The sequence below is a fragment of the Gopherus evgoodei genome, chromosome 20 (genome assembly GCF_007399415.2).
Source record: "Gopherus evgoodei ecotype Sinaloan lineage chromosome 20, rGopEvg1_v1.p, whole genome shotgun sequence".
Taxonomy (NCBI): domain Eukaryota; kingdom Metazoa; phylum Chordata; order Testudines; family Testudinidae; genus Gopherus; species Gopherus evgoodei.
In genome coordinates, this window is record NC_044341.1 from 10,338,448 (window position 1) to 10,357,520 (window position 19,073).

Below are 19,073 nucleotides of genomic sequence, written 5' to 3' on the forward strand. Positions count from 1 at the left end.
GGCCCCAACTCCCCATGTTTGAGAACCCTGGGATAGGGAAATCCCAGGGGCTCCGCTGCCATAGGAGCTAGCACAGCACAGCTTCAACCCTTGCCCTAGGGAGAGCCCCCATCCACCCTCATCTCCCCCCTGCCCCATAGAGCCTTGCAGGGGACAGGCAGCCTGCTCAGATGCTGCTTAAGCACTACATTGGTTTTGCTGTTTATTAGCTTCCATGGCTCAACTACAGGACAGAGAACCCCTCCCCCAAATTATTTATCCAGGACCCCAAATGCTGTGGGGCTCCACTCCAACCCCACCGCCCTAAGCTAATTAATTTAACATTGAGGCAGAGCTACCACACTGGTGTGAAACACCATCAACAATAATCTACCCAATGCCAGACCTCAGCCCCCTCACACAGGGAAGCTGTGCCATTGCCACGACAGGTGAGTAAGAGGCACCTGGGTGGCCCTCCTCCCAGGTTGGTCCAGCTGAAGAGGGGAGCATTCTTACAGACCCAGGCACTGCTGGCCAGGGGCACGTAATGCAGAGACAAAACTTTTATTTACAGATACAACCCCTTTATTTCTACAGGAGGGCAAGAAGCTTCTTTAATAATAGACTTACCTGGGAAAGGAACTCTGCCCCCACCTTAATAGTTGAGTGTTACACGTTTAAAGTTTCTGTATGAGAGGGTCTAGGATTAGCACTCATCACCCAGACGCTGTTAGGCTAAGTGTGGTACAGATAGATTTTAAAAAGCTGGAAAATAGAGATAAACTTCTTGAGCAGGCCTTAGATTAGTATACTCCAAAAGGAATTGGCCCAGCTTTGTTAAAAATTAATAGGCATCAGTTTCAGTGTGTTCATTCTGTGTGAGAAACCAGCATTTAGTCTCAGTGGATGATCCCCAGAGCCAGGCTGCAGAGGATGCAGGCTAGGTCTCCTAGAAGAGGAGGCTCTCGGAGGTTTGTGACAAATGGAAGTTACTCTACATCCTTAAATTAATTTTAGTGCCACAGTGGTCATACAGAATTAGATCATACTATTTACCACAGGCTGTTTCCAAACGGCTCAGCCCACAGCTGGTACTTTTCTGCCATGGTATTCCAGGGGGAAAGTAGTTGTCAAGACAAAGAAGAAAGTACAAGGTTTAGCATATGTTATTTTAACAAGCATGTTTGAGTGACGGAAGAGAAACTATAGTTAAAGCCTGCGCTAAACTACTTAGGAGGTGATGGCTAGGTGATTTCAATGCAGGAGAGGCCAGCAATGAGATTTCCAAACACAGAGCTCATGTTAACTAAAACTGTAAAGGGAGAATAGAAACCTGAACTCTGCATTCCTCTCACCAGAGTCACAGTCTACAGCTATGGCATAAACTGACCATGTCAACAGGCACAGGCTACAGCCGTCCTGGGCAGATTCTGTTGCTAATTAGTTCTTCATGCTGCAGTGCAAAGCCATGAGGGAGAAGGTAGGGCATCTCTCAATGGAGAAGTGTGTTGCTAAGTACATGTGGGTAAAGAACACAGGTGCTAGTCACTGGAGAAGGGAGCAGAGCTTGGAGGTGCACATTCTAGCCTGTGGTTTTACACACTTTGTGCAGCAGCTGACACAGAGGAAGCACAGCTAGTCTCAAGCCTTCTATAGGAGAGTCTTCATTTTATCTTCAGCACTTAGTACAGTGAAAGCCACCAAAAAGGGTCATTTTGCCCCAGGAATTTCTCATTTGAGTGCTGTGTAAATACCAGTGAGTGAATGATGCTCTGGACCAGTAGTGAGTTTTCTAGAAGCGAGTTACATTTCTTCCTGAGATTAAGAGATGAGCTCAAGCCTGCTTACAGAAAGTTCATCTGAAAACATCACACACCAGCCTTACTTATTGTTTAGGCTCCTGCAGTGAGAAGCAGCCAGCATTCAGTATTAGTGTTAACACTCATTAGAAGCTTAACCTTCCCCCTGCCAAACAAACAGAATCAAAGACCTCAGCTAGTGGCAGGGATACTGGGACTCCCTGCTAATACAGCAACTGTTAAAACAGAAAGACTTCCATGCTACAAAAAGAGTCTGGTATTTCTTTCAGAAAATATATTAACATTCTGCTTAGGATCAGACAGCAGAAGTCAGCCTCCAGGTAACAACGGAGCACAGAAGAGGCTGTTCCAATATAAAGGTTCTGCTATTGCTCTAATTAATGAGTCCCAAAGTCTCTGTTCAGCAGCAACTCTCATGAGCCACTGGGGCTCTGGTGAGCACTCTGAGTCGCTCGGACAAACGCCATGTCTTGTCTGTACTTTATGGCAGTGGGCAGCTGGCGCCGGAGTAGCTGGTCCCCACTGTCTACAGGCTGGGGCTCATCATAGACTGTGGAGATGAGGATGGGGCCATCCCGGCGAGGTTTTTTCAGCTTGTTGAAAGTCTGCAGTTTCTCTCCATGGTACCTAGAGAGGTGTGGGCAGAGAGCAGAGCGTTTCAGTACATCATTGTTTAGGACATGAGAAATCCCTCTACATTAGCCCATATTTACGAAGTACTACTAAAAGGAAGGGCCAGGCTCCTGGCTGGAGCATGGGGACTAGGAATCATGGTTCCTAGGCCCTGTTCCTGACAGGACCAACCTCTAGGTATAGTTTCACTACCATGGCTCCAAAGTGAGCAAATATCCGTTTTGCAGGCCGTTAAAAAGCATGTTTGTAAAAGTATCTGAGAGGGTCTATAAATGCAAGGAGCTCTGAAGGTGCAGAGAACCTGAAGCAGTTTAGGTATAAACTCAGACAGAACAATTAATAAATAGTGTTTACTAGGTCTGCACATGGATCAATTGCTTCCATTCTCGCTGGATCTGCCAAAAGCGTACTATAGGTACCACCCGCTGTTGGCTCTGCTGCAGCACTTTAGTTTCCAAAACTGTGCACACCCCATCACCAGCATCATTGATGTCACCAGCCAGGTTTGTTTCATGCTCCCCTATAAGGGAGCAAAGAAACAGTTCACAAAGCAAGAGCCAGAACCATTACGGACAACCCATGTATTGATGGAGGACTGCTAAGTAGCAAAAATAAGAGACCAAGATTCAGGACCCTGATCTCACTTGAGCTGCACAGCCATGAGGACAGAAGCATATTCCATTCACCTCTAGATGGTGAGAGTCGTATCATCAATACTCACTCCAATTCTGGCTATAGAGACTGCCGCAGAACCCCTGGGACATTCCCTCCGGTTTTGACTGCTTAGCAACAGTCCTTTGTCAATTACCTACTACATTTTACCTCTTGGTATGGAGCCTCTGAGTGGCACTGTGCACAAGCAAAGAATGCCAGGCATTTGTAGCACTTACCCCAATCCTCTCTTGCACTTGGGATGCTGACCTTCACTGTCTAATGCTTCAGCCATTCCAGAGTTGCTGCTCCCCAGACCCCGTCCCTCCATCCAGCCCTGCCTCTCCAACACCTTCCTGCCAATACCCTGGAAGAGAAGAAACCACTCCATGTAAACCAGCATCAATTCTGGGAGTGAGTGGGCCAAGTTATTACACTGAGGTCAGTGACACACCAAGGGATCAAGCTTCATAAATAGCCTCTGTTGCAGAGCCTTAATAAGAGGACTAGTCAATCCTGGCCAAGTGTCTTCTGCAGCTGTTACATGCATTTCTAAACCCTCCCCCCCCCCCCCCCCAACTATGACACTAACTAAAACCCAGCTCAATGACACCTGCACTTTTACAGGGATTTATAAATAACTTTGAAAAGCAACTCTAAGAGGAAAAAAACGTTTGCTAGTTAGTCTGAGTCCTGTATTATTTCAAGCCACCAATGGCCAACTATCACTTGCCTCCACATATTCTAGTGTTACCTTGGTATATTTCTCAAAGGTCCCAATCTGTTGTCCTGAAAGAGATCCATCCTCCAAACCATCCCGGAGTCTCTGTTCCAAGCGCATCTGTATTGCATCGCGGGCATCCTTATCACCTCCATCTGAGGACAAACATGACACACAGATCTTATAAAGGGAAAAAAATATATGATATTGCAGCCATTTCCCCAGAGAACACAGTGAGCAAGGGAGCGTCTGGCAGCTTCCTTTGCCAAGTCAGGAATGGTCCAACTATGTTGGCCTCTTGTTTCTCACTTAAACTAGCTTTAAAAGACAAGCTACACAGCAGCACCTTGAGAGGAAGGCACCTGGCTCCAAATGCAGGTTTTAAAAAATTGGATTTGAACAAGATAATTTCATTAAAGGGTTTCAGAGACAATCTTATTGGTTTGAAGTTGGAGCATTCACCAGCAATGCTGGAAACCCAACCGCTTCATTCTATAGCAGTGGCTCTCAACCAGGGGTATGTGTACCCCTGAGGATACACAGAGGTTCTTCAAGCAGTACATCAACTCATCTAGGTATTTGCCTAGTTTTACAACAGGCTACATAAAGAGCACTAGCAAAGTCAGTACAAGCTAAAATTGCTCTATATACTATACACCAGGGGTTCTCAAACTGGGGGTCGGGACCCCTCAGGGGGTCATGAGGTTATTACATGCGGGGCCGCGAACTGTCAGCCTCCATCCTAAACCCCGCTTTGCCTCCAGCATTTATAATGGTATTAAATATATTTTTTTTTAAAAAGTGTTTTTAATGTATAAGGGAGGGTTGCACTTAGAGGCTTCTATGTGAAAGGGGTCATCGGTACAAAAGTTTGAGAACCACTGCTGTACACCAAAATGGAAGTACGACATTTACATTACAATTGATTTATAATTATATGGTAAAAATGAAAAACAATTTTCTGGTAATAGTACAGCTGTGACACTTTGTATTTTTATGTCTGTCTGATTTTGTAAGCAAGTCATTTTTAAGTGAGGGGAAACTTGGGCGTACGCAAGACAAATCAGACTTCTGGAAGGGGTACAGTTGTCTAGAAAGGTTGAGAGCCACTGGTCTATAGTACAGAAACCAAAACTGATGAGAACAGGAGTGAAGCCCGTTCACTAGTTTGGCTGACCCAAGCAGACTTCCTTGCTAAGTGGCCAGTTAAGCTCAGAGTTTTAAAGTTCCCTATTTCAATATTCTCAGGTGCTAATCCTGGGAAGGTTTAGCATCCTGTCTTTTAAGGGCACTCAATAAGACACAGTATTAGACTTTTCAGCTCTAAACCGTAACTAACTATGTCCCTTTATAACCCTAATCTTCAGAGTCAAGCCCTTGGAATGTTATAGAATCACAGAATCTCAGGGTTGGAAGGGACCTCAGGAGGTATCTAGTCCAACCCCCTGCTCAAAGCAGGACCAATCCCCAGACAGAGTTTTGCCCCAAATCCCTACATGGCCCCCTCAAGGGCTGAACTCACAAGCCTGGGTTTAGCAGGAAAAGTCATTATGAGATTTAACATCTGCATCTCTGTAGCGGAGAGGGTAAAACAGGAGGCTTTATACAAAGCATTAAATATCCCCCTCTTACCAAACTAGACCCTTGCTACACAGACTTCTATTCAAAAGGTCCCTGCCTGTTTGAACTCACTATGGCTCCCAACCCCATTTTACGTTCAGATCCCTTGGCCCCTACAGGATCCTGGTGGGGAGGCAGCCATGCGTCTTTGAATTCCAGGTTCTGGAGATGCTAGACATCTGAGCATGTCTCAGTTTAACTGCAGCCCCAATGGGAGTGCAATGAGTCTTGCTGCTGCTTTGCTGCCACCACCACCTGTTCATATGGGAGACAGCACATTTCACCTCAGATACCTTTGTCGTAGTAGATACTCATGTCCACATCCCAATCATCTGCCGTCTGTTCGTCAAAGTCTGTCAAGAGAAAAGCAGTTTGTGGAATTAGATAAAAGAGCTGCATCACAGGAGCAGCTTTTCTGTCAGGGGCATAGCCCTCCATCCTGCAAGTGTTTTTCCCAGCACAGTAGAATAAGTGTTAATATGCGTATGCAGTGTTGTTGTAGCCCTGTTGATCTGAGGATTAGAGACAAGGTGGGTGAGGTAATTTCTTTTATTGGACCCACCTCTGTTGGTGAGAGACAAGCTTTGGAGCTTACACAGAGCCCTTGGTCAGGTCACAAGAGCTTCTTCATACTTGACTTGAGGAAGAGCTCCAAAGCTTGTCTCTCACCAGAGGTGGGTCCAATATTACCTCCCCCACCTTGTCTGTGTTAATATACAACATTGGGGGGGAGGGGAAGAGAATCGGTAACAGTATAATGAGCATCGTCTCTAGTTACTGGATCAAATCCAGCCCAGATTTGTGGTGTCTGCGGAATAAGTTTTCCAAATGGGGGTGTGTTATAACCTTATTCCCAGATCTGGACCTTAGCGTCCAAAATATGGGGGTTAGCATGAAAACCTCCAAGCTTAGCTACCAGCTTGGACCTGGTACTTGCTGCCACCACCCAAAAAATTAGAGTGTTTTGGGGCACTCTGGTCCCACTGAAAAACCTTCCCTGGGGACCCCAAGACCCAAATCCCTTGAGTCTCACAACAGAGGGAAATAATCCTTTTTCCCTCCCCCCCCCTCCAGGTGCTCCTGGAGAGATACACAGACACAAGCTCTGTGAATCCAAACAGAGTGACTCCCCCTCTCCTTTCCCGGTCCTGGAACAAAAGGACTTTCCTATTCCCCCAGAGGGAATGCAAAATCAGGCTAGCCACTTCAACACACACAGATCTCCCCTGATTTCTTCCTCCCACCAATTCCCTGGTGAGTACAGACTCAATTTCCCTGAAGTAAAGAAAAACTCCAACAGGTCTTAAAAGAAAGCTTTATATAAAAAAGAAAGAAAAAATACAAATGGTCTCTCTGTATTAAGGTGATACAATACAGGGCTAATTGCTTAAAAGAATATTGAATAAACAGCCTTATTCAAAAAGAATACAAATCAAAGCACTCCAGCACTTATATTCATGCAAATACCAAAGAAAAGAAACCATATAACTTACTATCTGATCTCTTTGTCCTTACACTTAGAAACAGAAGATTAGAAAACAGAACTACTTCTCCAAAGCTCAGAGGAAGCAGGCAGCCAGAAAACAAAGACCTCAGACACACAATTCCCTCCACCCAAAGTTGAAAACATCCGGTTTCCTGATTGGTTCTCTGGTCAGGTGTTTCAGGTGAAAGAGACATTAACCCTTAGCTATCTGTTTATGACAGGGTGCAGTGCTTATATCCACAGAGGAGTTTGCTCAAGGATGGCACAGTGCTCACCGATCACTATTTGTGGTTATACCTGTCAGGCTCACTTCTGAAAATTCAGCCCCAAGTCTTGTTACATCTTAGTGCTTAGTCTGTTGCTTATGTAATCAGAGTTAACACTCAGTCGCGGTCCCAGGGGACACGTTCAAATCCAAAAAACCACAACCACTGCCAGCAAGAGTGCTAGTTATCTCAGACCAAGAATTCTGAATGGATGCTGAAGACAAGTCACCCTCTCATCCCTAGCAGTCACCCTCCAGCTCAGGGAGGATGACCATTAGCAGAACATTTGGATGAGAGGAAACCTGTATTGTTAGTCTTCATACTGGAGACTATCTCCAGCGCTGCCAACATGGCCTCAACACACCAACACTAAGTTCACTGAATACTTGAAAGACTCAGGACTTTTGAAGGATTCTGAGTGCCTGGCTCCTATAAACTCTTTAAAATATAAGCTCTTCTACATGAGGTACTGTGGACCAGTTGCTGACCAACCAGATAAAAGGAAGAAGTCCTGCCTACCAATTACAACCTCTCTCCAATCTGTTTAGAAGCTGGTCTAACTTGATTCCAATAAAACATACCCATGGCTTCTCCAGATTTATTGCTATAATCTGTGAAAGGATTTGATCACAAAACACTAGATTATCACACAACTTGCAGAGGTTCACACTACTTAGATAACTATTGTGCACAAAATGCCCCTCCTCCCCACCCAGGAGAGCATGAGCAATATTACCTCCTTGCTCTTCCTGCCAGTATTGAGCATCTGTGTAGAAGACTAGCCCAGAGCCTCCCTTCTCCCACTTCAGCTCAATCTCCTCTTCATACAGCCGCTCCTCTGTGCGTTCCTGACTGGTTATATCCTCATGCAGAGCCTCATGTCGTTCCCACTCCTCGCACCTATCATCATCCTGCAAAGGAACAAGGAAAAGGGTTGACATCAATAATGCAAGGACACTTGCCCAGACCCAGCCTCCCCTAGCTCCTATCATTCCATTCTATCACCCACACTCCAGTTGCTCCGCTGAATATGTTCTCCATAGAACAGAGGCATATTGGTCAATACACTCTATTGTGGGCATGTCACTTGTAATTTCCAGTCACTGGCATTATCAGTGCTAGTCCCCTCACTCCCCCACTGAGCAAGGCTTTTCAGAGTCAATTACCCGGAGAGCTGGTGAAAGAGTTTAATTCCCTCTTTCCGCCCTATCCCCATTCATACACCATTTTATGAGTAAGGAAATGGGAGCAAAGCAGCAAGATGACTTGCCACATGGCAAGTGCATCAAAGCAGAGGTGGCTGTTTAAAAGTTCCAGCCTCCTGATCCTGTGCTCAGAATTCTATGCCAAGCCCATCGGAATGAGTGCTTTGCCACCCCACCTCTATGCTAAGCCCATCAGATGCTGTTTTGGTTATGATAAAACAAGTTTTGCTATCTAAGCGAACATGCAATACCACCAAAAGCCTCATAGCCAGGGCTTAGCATATACAAATAAGTGCATATTCATGCTTATAATACAATTCTCAGATACAAGATACTATCTGTATGATATTGTTACACAGATAGATATCAGCACCCCAGGAAGCAGCAGCATTCCCTCCCTTCTGTTTATAAGTATATGGTTAGTCTTGCAATTTGACAGGAGAAAGCCACTTACATCATCTGAGTGAGACTCTTCTGCTTCCTCCTTTCCTGGTCCTTCCCAGTCTTCCTCATCACTAGTTTGAGTCATCCCAGTTCTTGCCAGGTGTCCCTTTTCCATTGTGATCTCCTCCCCCGTGTCTGTATAAACCAGGCCTTCTTGTTCAACAGTCTCAGTGTCCTGATATTTAAAGGGCACATTCCCATACCTGCGAGAGGATCCTGTCTTGGGGAATCGTAGCTGCAGTTTCTTAATAACTCGGGGAGGCAGCCTGCAGGCCTTGATCAGCTCCAGAAAGACTCTCAGAGGGGTTCCCACATTCCCATGGGGCATAAACACAGGGGGGTTCAGTTCAGGCAGCCACTTCAAGTCTGCCTGGGTAAACGTTTCACTCTGGGTCTTATTATGAAGCTCTTTTTTAGTTTTATACTGGAACATGCCCAAGCCTAAGAGAAATAAATAGTAGATTGAGATGGAATCACAGATTTGATAAAGAGCACAGTTTCACCAAGCCACTCTGAGATAGAAGGCAGACTGAGAAAAGGAGCCTGTGATACAGATTTTACCAAAGAGTTGCATGAGATGATCTCAGAGGGCTGTTCTAGTTTGGAAAAAAAAAATCAAATTTTGAAATATGTTGACTGAGAATTTCACCAGCCATTCGTTTCAGGCCTTTATAGGTCCATACCAAAAGCAAGTAGCATTGTCTTGCCTGCTGCGTAAAACAGAGTTGTTACTGGACTTCAGCTACTCAAGGCATAATCATGATTTGAAGTGTGCAATTGCTTTTCTGATGTGTTCTACTACTGGAACGGCCAAGTCCAATTATACCAGGTATCTACAGTTCAGAGCTCGTCTGCTAGAGGAGCTTTCATACTTCGCATACAGAACACATGCCAGCTGTATTTTCATATAACAACCCTGAAGTGCTTCCCCCCAGAAAAACACTTAACCCAACAAAGTTACAGAGAGACTACTTTTTGCCCCTGGCAGGTGGGAGAATTTTGCAGCTGTGGTTCAGCAAAATATCTGTCCTAGTTCAACCCATTTTACCTCCCACTGATATCTCTGTTGTGAACTCCATCCTTCCAACCAACAAAGCACTGGCTAGAACCCCTTGAGCTTCACAAGTCAGATTACTGGCCAGAGGGGAGAAACAGTAGGCTACATAAACAATTTCCCTCAGGGGTTGAGCCCACCACCTCCAGCCACCCAGGCTCCCACAAGCCTAGGAAGTAAACTACTTTTTGTGGGGAGAGGAGGACATGGAAGAAGGTAGAGAAGGGCCTTGTACCTGCTTCCTCTCCCATCAGTAGGAGCCACGGTTTCACAGACTCTCCCCTGCCATCATTAGCAACCCCTCCCTGCCCACACCGCGCCCAAACGCCCCCCGTCCCTACTGCCCTTTCAAGCCAGCTCCTCCCCACGCCCTTATCCCCCCCGCATACCTGTGCCCGGGCAGACTCGGACCCTGCGGATCACGCAGCGGCCGGGCAGCCCGTCGCCCTGGGCATCCAGCCAGCGCTTGCCCGAGTACATGCGGACCAGCCGCCGGGCCTGGCCGGGCCGCACCGCTACCAGGCAGCAGCAAGTGGCCGGGCCCGGCCCCGGGGGCCCGCTGCGCTCGGGCCGGTGCCGGTAGTGGAAGCAGAGGAAGCCGCCGGCCTCGGCGAACTGGCTGAAGTAGGAGCGGAGCTGGGCGGAGCGGAGCTCGGCCGGGATGCGGCTCACCAGGCAGTAGCGGGCAGGACCCCAGCCAGGCTCAGAGCTCCCGGGCGCCGCCATCTTCAACCCCCTGGGCCGCGGTCACGTGAACAGCGCCGGGGGGGGGGGTCGACGCAGACACGCATCTCGCGAGATTGAGTGGCGACGTCTTTAGAAGGGACGACGTCATCGTATGGCAAGGGGGCTGGGATAGGGATTCATTCCCCTGGCGCACATTGATGATGTCACAACAGTGGCACAGCTGGGTGACCCAATGGCCATGGGGTATGACCTCAGCCTCCCTTTAGGAATGTGCCCCAGCCTTGCCCAGGCACACAGTGACAGGGCATGGCCCAGCACATGAACAGCATATGGTCACGGGCGCCCCGGGGCCTAGAACATCGTGATTTTAGGATCCGTGCGTGTGTCTCAGTCACCGTGTTTCCAACACGCATGATTTTTATCGCAAGACTCATGGTAATTGGTGTTCTTAAAGCCCCAGCTCCTGGACTCACGTGAGGCTATCAGCTTTCTTGAAACAAAAAACAAAGGAACTAGCCCTTGTGGTTGCAGAAAAAAGCTTGACAACGTGACCTTGGTGCAACCTAAAGCTTAAAAACACAACAGATAAAAAGAACCCAAATGGATTATTTTAAAATCTTGTATTTAAGCTGATCTCATGATTTTGGGGTCATGACTAATTTTTTTTTTGAAAGTTTGAGGTTGGCAGTACAGGGAGCTGCTAGTAAAGAAAAAATGACCAGACAAAACAAGGAGTAACCCAGAAGCTACAAGCAGAGCCTTGTGGCAACCCCTGTTGTGAACACACAGCAGAGGGTGCTGATGCTTTTTTAAACCTTTGACAAAATGGGCTTATATTAGCAGGTGTCTCTGTGGTTGTCATAAACAGATAGTTAAGGGTTAATGCCTCTTTTACCTGTAAAGGGTTAAGAAGTTCACCTAGCCTAGCTGACACCTGACCAGAGGACCAATAAGGGGACAAGATACTTTCAAATCTTGGTGGGGGAAAGTCTTTTGTTTGTGCTCTTCGTTTTGCGGGTTGTTTGCTCTTGGGACTAAGAGGGACCAGACGTCAATCCAGGCTCTCCAAATCTTTCTGAACCAGTCTCTCATGTTTCAAACTTGTAAGTAACAGCCAGGCAAGGCATGTTAGTTTTATTTTTGTTTGAGAGGATTTTACCTCTGTTTGCTGTAACTTTGAACCTAAGGTTAGAGGGGGTTCCTCTGGGCTATATGAATCTGATTACTCTGTAAAGTATTTTCCATCCTGATTTTACAGAGATAATTTTTACCTTTCTTTCTTTAATTAAAAGCTTTCTTTTTAAGAACCTGATTGATTTTTCCTTGTTTTAAGATCCAAGGGGATTGGATCTGCACTCACTAGGAATTGGTGGGGGAAAGGAGGGGGGATGGTTAAATTCTCCTTGTGTTAAGATCCAAGGGGTTGGATTGGTGTTCACCAGGAACTTGGTGAAAAAGTCTGTCAAGGCTACCCAGGGAGGGGAAGGTTTTGGGGGGAAACGGGGTGTTCCAGACACTGAGGAATCTGGATGGTGGCAGCAAAACCAGATCTAAGCTGGTAGTTAAGCTTAGAAGTGTTTATGCAGGTCCCCACATCTGTACCCTAAAGTTCATAGTGGGGGAGGAACCTTGACAGTGGTAATGACATTGTTTATTATGTCCTAGGCCAGTGGTTTTCAACCTGTGGTCTGCGGACTCTCAGGGGTCTGCAGACAATGTCTAAGGGGTCCATCAAAAGGTGGCTTTCCACCTGTGGTACAGACCCCTGGGCGTCTGCAGACTATGTCTACAGTTTCCAAAGTGGTCTGCACCTCTTTTGAAAATTTTTAGGGGTCTGCAAATGAAAAAAAGCTTGAAAAACACTGACCTATGCTATAACTCAAGCATTCATCACTTCCTTACATGCTCAATAAAATAATAAAACAACCATCTGACCACTGGCGTGGACTGTGTGAAATCACTTAATGGGTCTCAGCTCAGTTCCCCGTGGAACGTGGCCACACTAAGCCACCAGCACAACTGGCACAAATTGGCCCAGTTAATTGGCAAGCTCAGCAGAGAGGCCAAAGACAGAATGGACATGGAGCCTGAACTTTAATTTCACCGCTAGTGCCTAGGGGCTAAATTTTGAGGTGTGTCTGTTGCAACAAACACCTTTTTCTAGACCTACCCACATTATGTTACACCAACTAAGGCTCCCTGAGACTAATACCCACTTACACCCAACTCTTCCACATCACTTCTGAATCTGGCCCAAAGTATATAGGGTATACAGGCCATGTCTATACTACATTAGCACAGCTAGGGCACTGGAGCAGTGTGTCTGTAGCACCGCAGCATAGATGCTTCCTACATAGAGGGGAAGGGTTTTTCAGTCAATGTAGGTAATCCATCTTTCCAAGAGGCAGTAGCTAGGTCGAGAAGAATCCTTCTATCAACATAGGTAGACCTTACCCTGATGTAGGCGCAGCTAACTATGCTATTTAGGGCACAAAGTTTTTCAAATCCTGTGCAACGTAACTAGGTCGACCTAAGTTTTAAGTGTAGACCAGGCCTAAGGGAGTCCAGTATTGCAGCTGCATCACTATAGCATTTCTAATGTAGACACTCTCAGTGAGAGTCAGGGAGTCTCGTTTACACATCACTTCTGAATCTGGCCCAATGCCTTCAGGGTGGGATTGAGGTAGGATTGGCGAAGGGAAGCGCCGTAGGGGAATGTTGCAATTCTGCTGTCTGTGATTTTCCTGTTCAGTCTCCATGGCTATTAAGCAGACACATTTCCTCAGCAATGTTTATATACAACATTAATTTTGTTTTGCAGTTTAAGATGACAAATGCTGTCAAGATAGGATGCATTTTTGAGGGGATTTTCTGGAGACTGTGCCTCATCTCATTCAAATCATCTTTGGGTTCTCAAACCTGTGGCAGGCTGGCTTTTCTAAGTTTCTGTAAAATGCAACATGTACCAATGTAGACCCTTTCCAAAACAGAACCACCATTTTCCAAAATGTAATACATTTTATTTAAAAAAAATAATTTACTGCATTTTATAAACAAATCACAGACTAGCATTCACTCACAAAATACTGACCTCTGAACTCTGTGCAAAAGCTGTTTTCTTTGTGTAGATCAGAACCTAGCGTGGGGGAGAGGGAGCAACCAGTCAGTAGTCTAGGAAGCAGACGCTCAGCTGCAGAATCTGCAGGTCTGTGTAACCACTACAGCTCCTTCGCTTAGCATGTACTATCTAGGTAATATCGCTCACTGTTACACAAATGGACTTAAGATCACCAGCCCTACCTGTTTTTAATATCACTGCAAACACTTTCATAACATTTAGCTAAAATGAAGCTCTTAGTCACTTGAGCTCATACATTAATAAGGGGTATTAGCTTCTGCCACCCTAACACTAGTGGTACAAACATTCAGTGGAACATTAATCAGAGTAGTCCCATTTTCTTCCACATGACTACTCAATTTCAGTAACGGTGGCAAAATCTGGCTCTCTGAACTCTTTTAGCGTTAAGACTGTCTGGCCTTTGCCCTGTCCGTGTTTGAAACAGGGATAGATGTTTTATGGCTACTTCTCTTAAGATTCCAAGGCACCAGACACACAATACACATGCACAGGTACTATATAAAGGGCCTGATTCCACAATACTTGGTAGCACTCATGTGAGCGATTCCATTCACTCTCAGTACTGTTCAGCTTGATTAGAGTTTCCGGAATTAGGCCCTTATGTATGGATCGACCGAGAAGGTGAAATCCTGGCCTCAATGAAATCAGTGGCAGAACTCCCATAGACTTCAGTGGGGCTGAGATTTGACCCTGAATCACAAAATTTGGACCATGCTCTAATCCACTGCATTGTGTATTGCAGCCCTGTTTTCAGAGGTGCTGAGTCCTCACTCAGTCCATTGAAAATGGCAGGCAGAGTGAGTGCTGAGCACATCTAAAAATCAGGTTGTGTGCATGTAACAAAGGCTTTCTATGGCAATTTTATTCTTAAAAACGGTAAGACTTCATTTGGTTCAAAGCCCTGGATTCAATCCCCTTCTCTCTCAGATAAGTGCCTCTCTGACCTGAATATTTCCCAGGGAAAATGTCACCCCAGAGGATTATTTTGTATGGAATGTTTTAAGGACATTGGCCGTGCTTTTTTCATGTTGCTGTGCAGTGAAATAGTAACATCACACATACTTCAGAAACGACTTGGCTTTATGAGTTCAGTATGTACAGGGGCTGATGTCTGCTGTAAACAAATGCTAAATAAGAGTTACATCCTTAAATGTTTTGTGCCTTAGCTGAGATTTTCAATGCTGAAGCTGTTGCCTGAGCCCAAGTGAAATACAAACACAAATCCAGGTGTCTGCAAGTCCACAGTATCTTTCCCACTAAATCCCCATTCCCAGATTAACGTTACTGTCCCTTGAAACTCAGCTCAATGCTCAGAAGGTGCATGTGAGAGTGGCCGCTGAATCTGAGCTCTCAGGAAGCTGTGTGTGATGAAAGAGTAAGTTGCCTGCAGGTTATTTCATACAGCATTTCAGTGATCACCTCAATAATGTCTGCATTGCCAATGATTGGTCGAAAGAAGAGGTCTGTGATAAGTGCAGGAGGAATGGACCTTAAGGTGGAGGCAATCAGCAAGATGCGGGCAAAGCGGCCCTGGTCCTCTGGGTGGAGGGGCACTAGGACTTCTCGGAGCGCTCTCTGTGCTTCCCGTTGGAGGCTCTCGATGTACAAAGAGGCCCTCAGACCTGGAACATCTATGAAAACAGAAACAACAGGAAATACAAATGAAAGTTAGGCTCTGCTTCCCAAGCTAAATCCCAGTTTCTTACCATGCATGTGCCTCTGCTGAAGGCTTGTTAGGCACTATTGCTAGTGATTCACAATCAAATCTGATTTCTTTCTACTGCCCGTACACAGGCACAGGCAGAGGAATACAAATGCCTCCTTAGCATGTATACATGCCTTCCATAGCACCAAGGGATCCTAAAGTACTTCAGAAAGAATGACGAGTACTTGTGGCACCTTCGAGACTAACAAATTTATTTGACCATACGCTTTCGTGGGCTAAAACCCACTTCATCGAATGCATGCAGTGGAAAATACAGTAGGAAGATATATATACACAGAGAACATGAAAAAATGGGTGTTGCTATACCAGCTATAAGGATACTAATCAATTAAGGTGGGCTATTATCAGCAGGAGGAAAAAAGCTTTTCGTAGTGATAATCAGGATGGCCCATTTCCAACAGTTGACAAGAAGTGTGAGTAACAGTAGGGGGAAAAACAGCATGGGGAAATAGTTTTTACTTTGTGTAATGACCCATCCACTCCCAGTCTTTATTCAAGCCTAATTCAATGGTGTCCAGTTTGCAAATTAATTCCAATTCTGCAATTTCTCGTTGGAGTCTGTTTTTGAATTTTTTTTGTTGGAATATTGCAACTTTGAGGTCACTAACTCATACATGCAGCAGCACTGAAATACAGACATTTGTGGGGTGGAGAGCACCAGTTCGTTAATAGTGTGTAACACAACAAGGGAGGCAAAATATTGATCAGTGAAGCCAGGGCAAACCTCAGCTCTAGCATATTGTCCCTGAAGGATATGCAAGAATTCCATTTTAAAGTCTTATTTTAAAAATTCCCTTCCCTCTTCACCCACAGTAAAATACATAGGACTCAGTTTATCTGCCTCAGAAAGATGAAGAATTGAATCAAACCTGTTAAGATTTGAGAGACTGCACATCTAATGAGCCATCCCGATCAGCATAGTTGGCTCCAAGGGTTATAAGTTAAAGCAGGTGACTGAGTGGAGAAAGTCACTTACAACCTGAATTCCAGAAGTCAATGGGAGCTGGAGAGGCTCAGCACCTCTGAAAATTAGCCCCTAAAATGCTGGGTCTCAGTTTACCTTTCTGTAAAATGGAGATATTCCTTCCACCTTATAAAGTGATTTGAGCTCCCTGGATGGATGGACAGACAAATAGATATTCATTGCTAGATGCTATTGCGTGCCATGCCTTCTCTCCCTGCCGACGGAAAGGTGTGTGAGGATAAGGCACTCACCAGGGTTAAAGAGAACGGCTCCTTTCAGATAAGCATACTCCTTAGGGCTCAGGTCCAGGCTCCAGAATGTGTTCAGGCAGCACTGGAGCCGCTGCACCCCGGCTAGGGTGGGCTGTGTCCTCTCAGGTTCCCGTCTCTTACTCTGGCCATCAAGGAGAATCCTCTTGAGCATGCTAGGGGCTGGGGTTTCCATCACCTCGAATGTCACCATCTCCTGAACCAGCCCCAGAATGAAGAGGGGAGCCCAGCAGCTGTTCAGAAGCAGAAGCTGGTCTCCCCAGGGCAGCAGCTGGAAGGAGGGCAGGTTCTTCATGAAGCTGACCGTTTTCACAAGGACATCAGAGGCTGCCTGGCAGGTGACCTGAGGTGTTTGGAGGCAGACGGTGCGACGCCTCTGGCACAGGCAGCGCTGCTGGGATGGACTATGGCTGCCCCATTTGTGGTTCAGGTTCTGGCTCAGGAGGGTATAGAGTATGGCGTTCCGATTCTCCTCACTGTGGCACTGGCACCTTTCATAGTCCAGGTCCATGCTGCATGTGGTCATTGCTAAGCCTGGCAAGCAGATCCCGTCAGGTCCCAAGGAGGATGAAACCCTAGTGCACCTGGCCGGATGGATCTGTGAGCACGCCTGGTCCCTTGCAAATGCTGCTGTATCAGTCAAAGCTCTCTGACTGCGGCCTGCTTCTCCCAGCTCAGTAGCCCCTCTCACCTCCTTGGCTGTTATTCCTGGCTCTATTTATAAGGCTATGTGATGAGTGAAACACCCCCTTAGCAGCCTTGACCTCTCTTTGACTGAGCAGCTTCATTGAAAAACAACTCGACCCTGGACTGATTGGCTAGGGAAGTGGGGCCTCCACGTGGTGCCGATAAGCGTTTTCTCAATGAAAGTGCCAGGAGGATGGGACAGGATCGGGATGGCAGATTGAGTGGCCTTCTTATCTGGATTACCCAAACAGTATAAATAAAGTCATTAACCTAGCCCGTACCATGGCACCAAGGACCCAGGTGTGTAATCAGGCAATGCTATATGACAGGTGTCATTGCCAAAGAGTTCACACACACACACACACACACACACCCCCTTTGTCTGGAGCAAGAGACCAGTAGCAAAACAGCCTGTAAACTCTGGCCTTGGAAAGAGCAACCTGGAAGTCATTTTATCAGCAGGTTGTTTGTTTAACCTTGTTGACAACAGGCTGCTGTTGTTGCAGATAAAGAAAAGAAACCCAGCAAACTACAAAGGGCATCTCTAGTACTTAGAGGAAGGCTGAGGCCTCAGGTATCTTGTGTGTTTCAAGGAGGTGGGGAATACTGGGAGGAGTATGAGGGTCTTTTTACTTTCTGTCTTGATTTTCCAGGAGATTTCATCAGTTTATAGACAGAAATTGCGTTAGACACAGATTAGATTCATGGATGTGTTATATCCATGTAGCTAACCTGTGGCTAACCCAATTAGAAATGTTTTCAAATTTCAAGGAGTGCCATGACTCAGAGGAATTTCTAGAGCAGGAAGAAGTCACTTAGTTGAAACCCCTACCCCATTCAGGATCCTGGAGCACAATCCTAAAGAACATGAAGGAAGGAAGAGCCATGCTATCTAGTTCCTTGCCTTAGTGAGTGGGAGGGACGAAGCTGAGAAAGCTAGGTGGGAATACAGAGGGGGACCTAATGGAGTGAAGAAAGAGGCAGGCGACATGTTTACAAGGGAGGAGACACCCGTTTACCCATTGCAGGGCAGAGTGGAACTTTTTCTCACTAGAGGTGCCCAGTGAAGATCACCAAACTATGAAAAGTCTTAGGAAAATAATGACCGCTGGCACTCGTCTCCCAGTGGTAAACGGTGTAATTTTCATAATGTTAATAGGTTCATTTAGACAGGTTGAGTCACGGGCATATGTCCACCAGACCAGCATTGTAAGTAGTAAAGGGTTAATTTGAGCTCTCACTGATTTACTCTCTGCATGAAATTAGAATAAAATAAGATCAGCACTTCTGTCCCCATATGTCTTGCTACATGATCAGTGCCAGAACCCGCATATCTCACTGTGGAAATAAAACCAGGATAAGAGAGCTAGAGGAAGGTCTGGGTTACATATGAGCCATTATGATCAGATTAGGCAGAACTGAAGAGAAAGCCATTTAAGATGGCATATCCTTGCAAAAGGGGCTGCAAACCTGCTTAATAAGATGCTCTGTGACCAAAATGAGCATTTAGCAAAAGAAAGGAAAATTTACTGCTCTTTCAGTCCTGCATCCCAGGCAAGCTCTGTAACGCTCTACCTCTAGCAGCAGGATCAGAGGGAAAGTGTCAGGCTGTCTGGAGTGCTTCACGACCGTGTGTGCCAACCCCAGGGCAGACTGTCAAAAGGCAGACAAACACCCTAAACCGGCTGTATGTTCTATAATTAAATATCACCAAATCAGTAA

The 19,073-nt window shown here is 46.0% G+C and overlaps 2 protein-coding genes across 2 annotated transcripts; both read right to left on the minus strand.

The window, feature by feature from the left end:
- Nucleotides 1-527: 527 nt before the first annotated feature.
- GPATCH3 (G-patch domain containing 3) lies at nucleotides 528-10,622 on the minus strand. Its single transcript, XM_030539135.1, has 7 exons — nucleotides 10,269-10,622; nucleotides 8,836-9,266; nucleotides 7,913-8,087; nucleotides 5,718-5,777; nucleotides 3,838-3,959; nucleotides 3,323-3,450; nucleotides 528-2,426 (listed from the first exon to the last, which is right to left on the minus strand). The coding sequence occupies exons 1-7, from the start codon at nucleotides 10,603-10,605 to the stop codon at nucleotides 2,213-2,215; spliced, it is 1,467 nt and encodes a 488-aa protein (XP_030394995.1). The 5' UTR covers nucleotides 10,606-10,622; the 3' UTR covers nucleotides 528-2,212.
- Nucleotides 10,623-13,614: 2,992 nt separating this feature from the next.
- On the minus strand, nucleotides 13,615-19,073 carry NR0B2 (nuclear receptor subfamily 0 group B member 2). The gene is made up of 2 exons (XM_030538839.1): nucleotides 16,647-19,073; nucleotides 13,615-15,336 (listed from the first exon to the last, which is right to left on the minus strand). The coding sequence occupies exons 1-2, from the start codon at nucleotides 17,188-17,190 to the stop codon at nucleotides 15,056-15,058; spliced, it is 825 nt and encodes a 274-aa protein (XP_030394699.1). The 5' UTR covers nucleotides 17,191-19,073; the 3' UTR covers nucleotides 13,615-15,055.

Coding starts and splice junctions, on each gene's coding strand:
- GPATCH3 (XM_030539135.1), bottom strand. CDS start 10,605: ATGGCGGCGCCCGGGAGCTCTGAGCCTGGCTGGGGTCCTGCCCGCTAC. Junction 9,267..10,268: donor CCGAGTCTGCCCGGGCACAG/GTATGCGGGGGG, acceptor TATTTCTCTTAG/GCTTGGGCATGTTCCAGTAT. Junction 5,778..7,912: donor CTGGCAGGAAGAGCAAGGAG/GTAATATTGCTC, acceptor TTCTCTTGACAG/ACTTTGACGAACAGACGGCA.
- NR0B2 (XM_030538839.1), bottom strand. CDS start 17,190: ATGACCACATGCAGCATGGACCTGGACTATGAAAGGTGCCAGTGCCAC. Junction 15,337..16,646: donor AGCCGTTCTCTTTAACCCTG/GTGAGTGCCTTA, acceptor CTGTTTTCATAG/ATGTTCCAGGTCTGAGGGCC.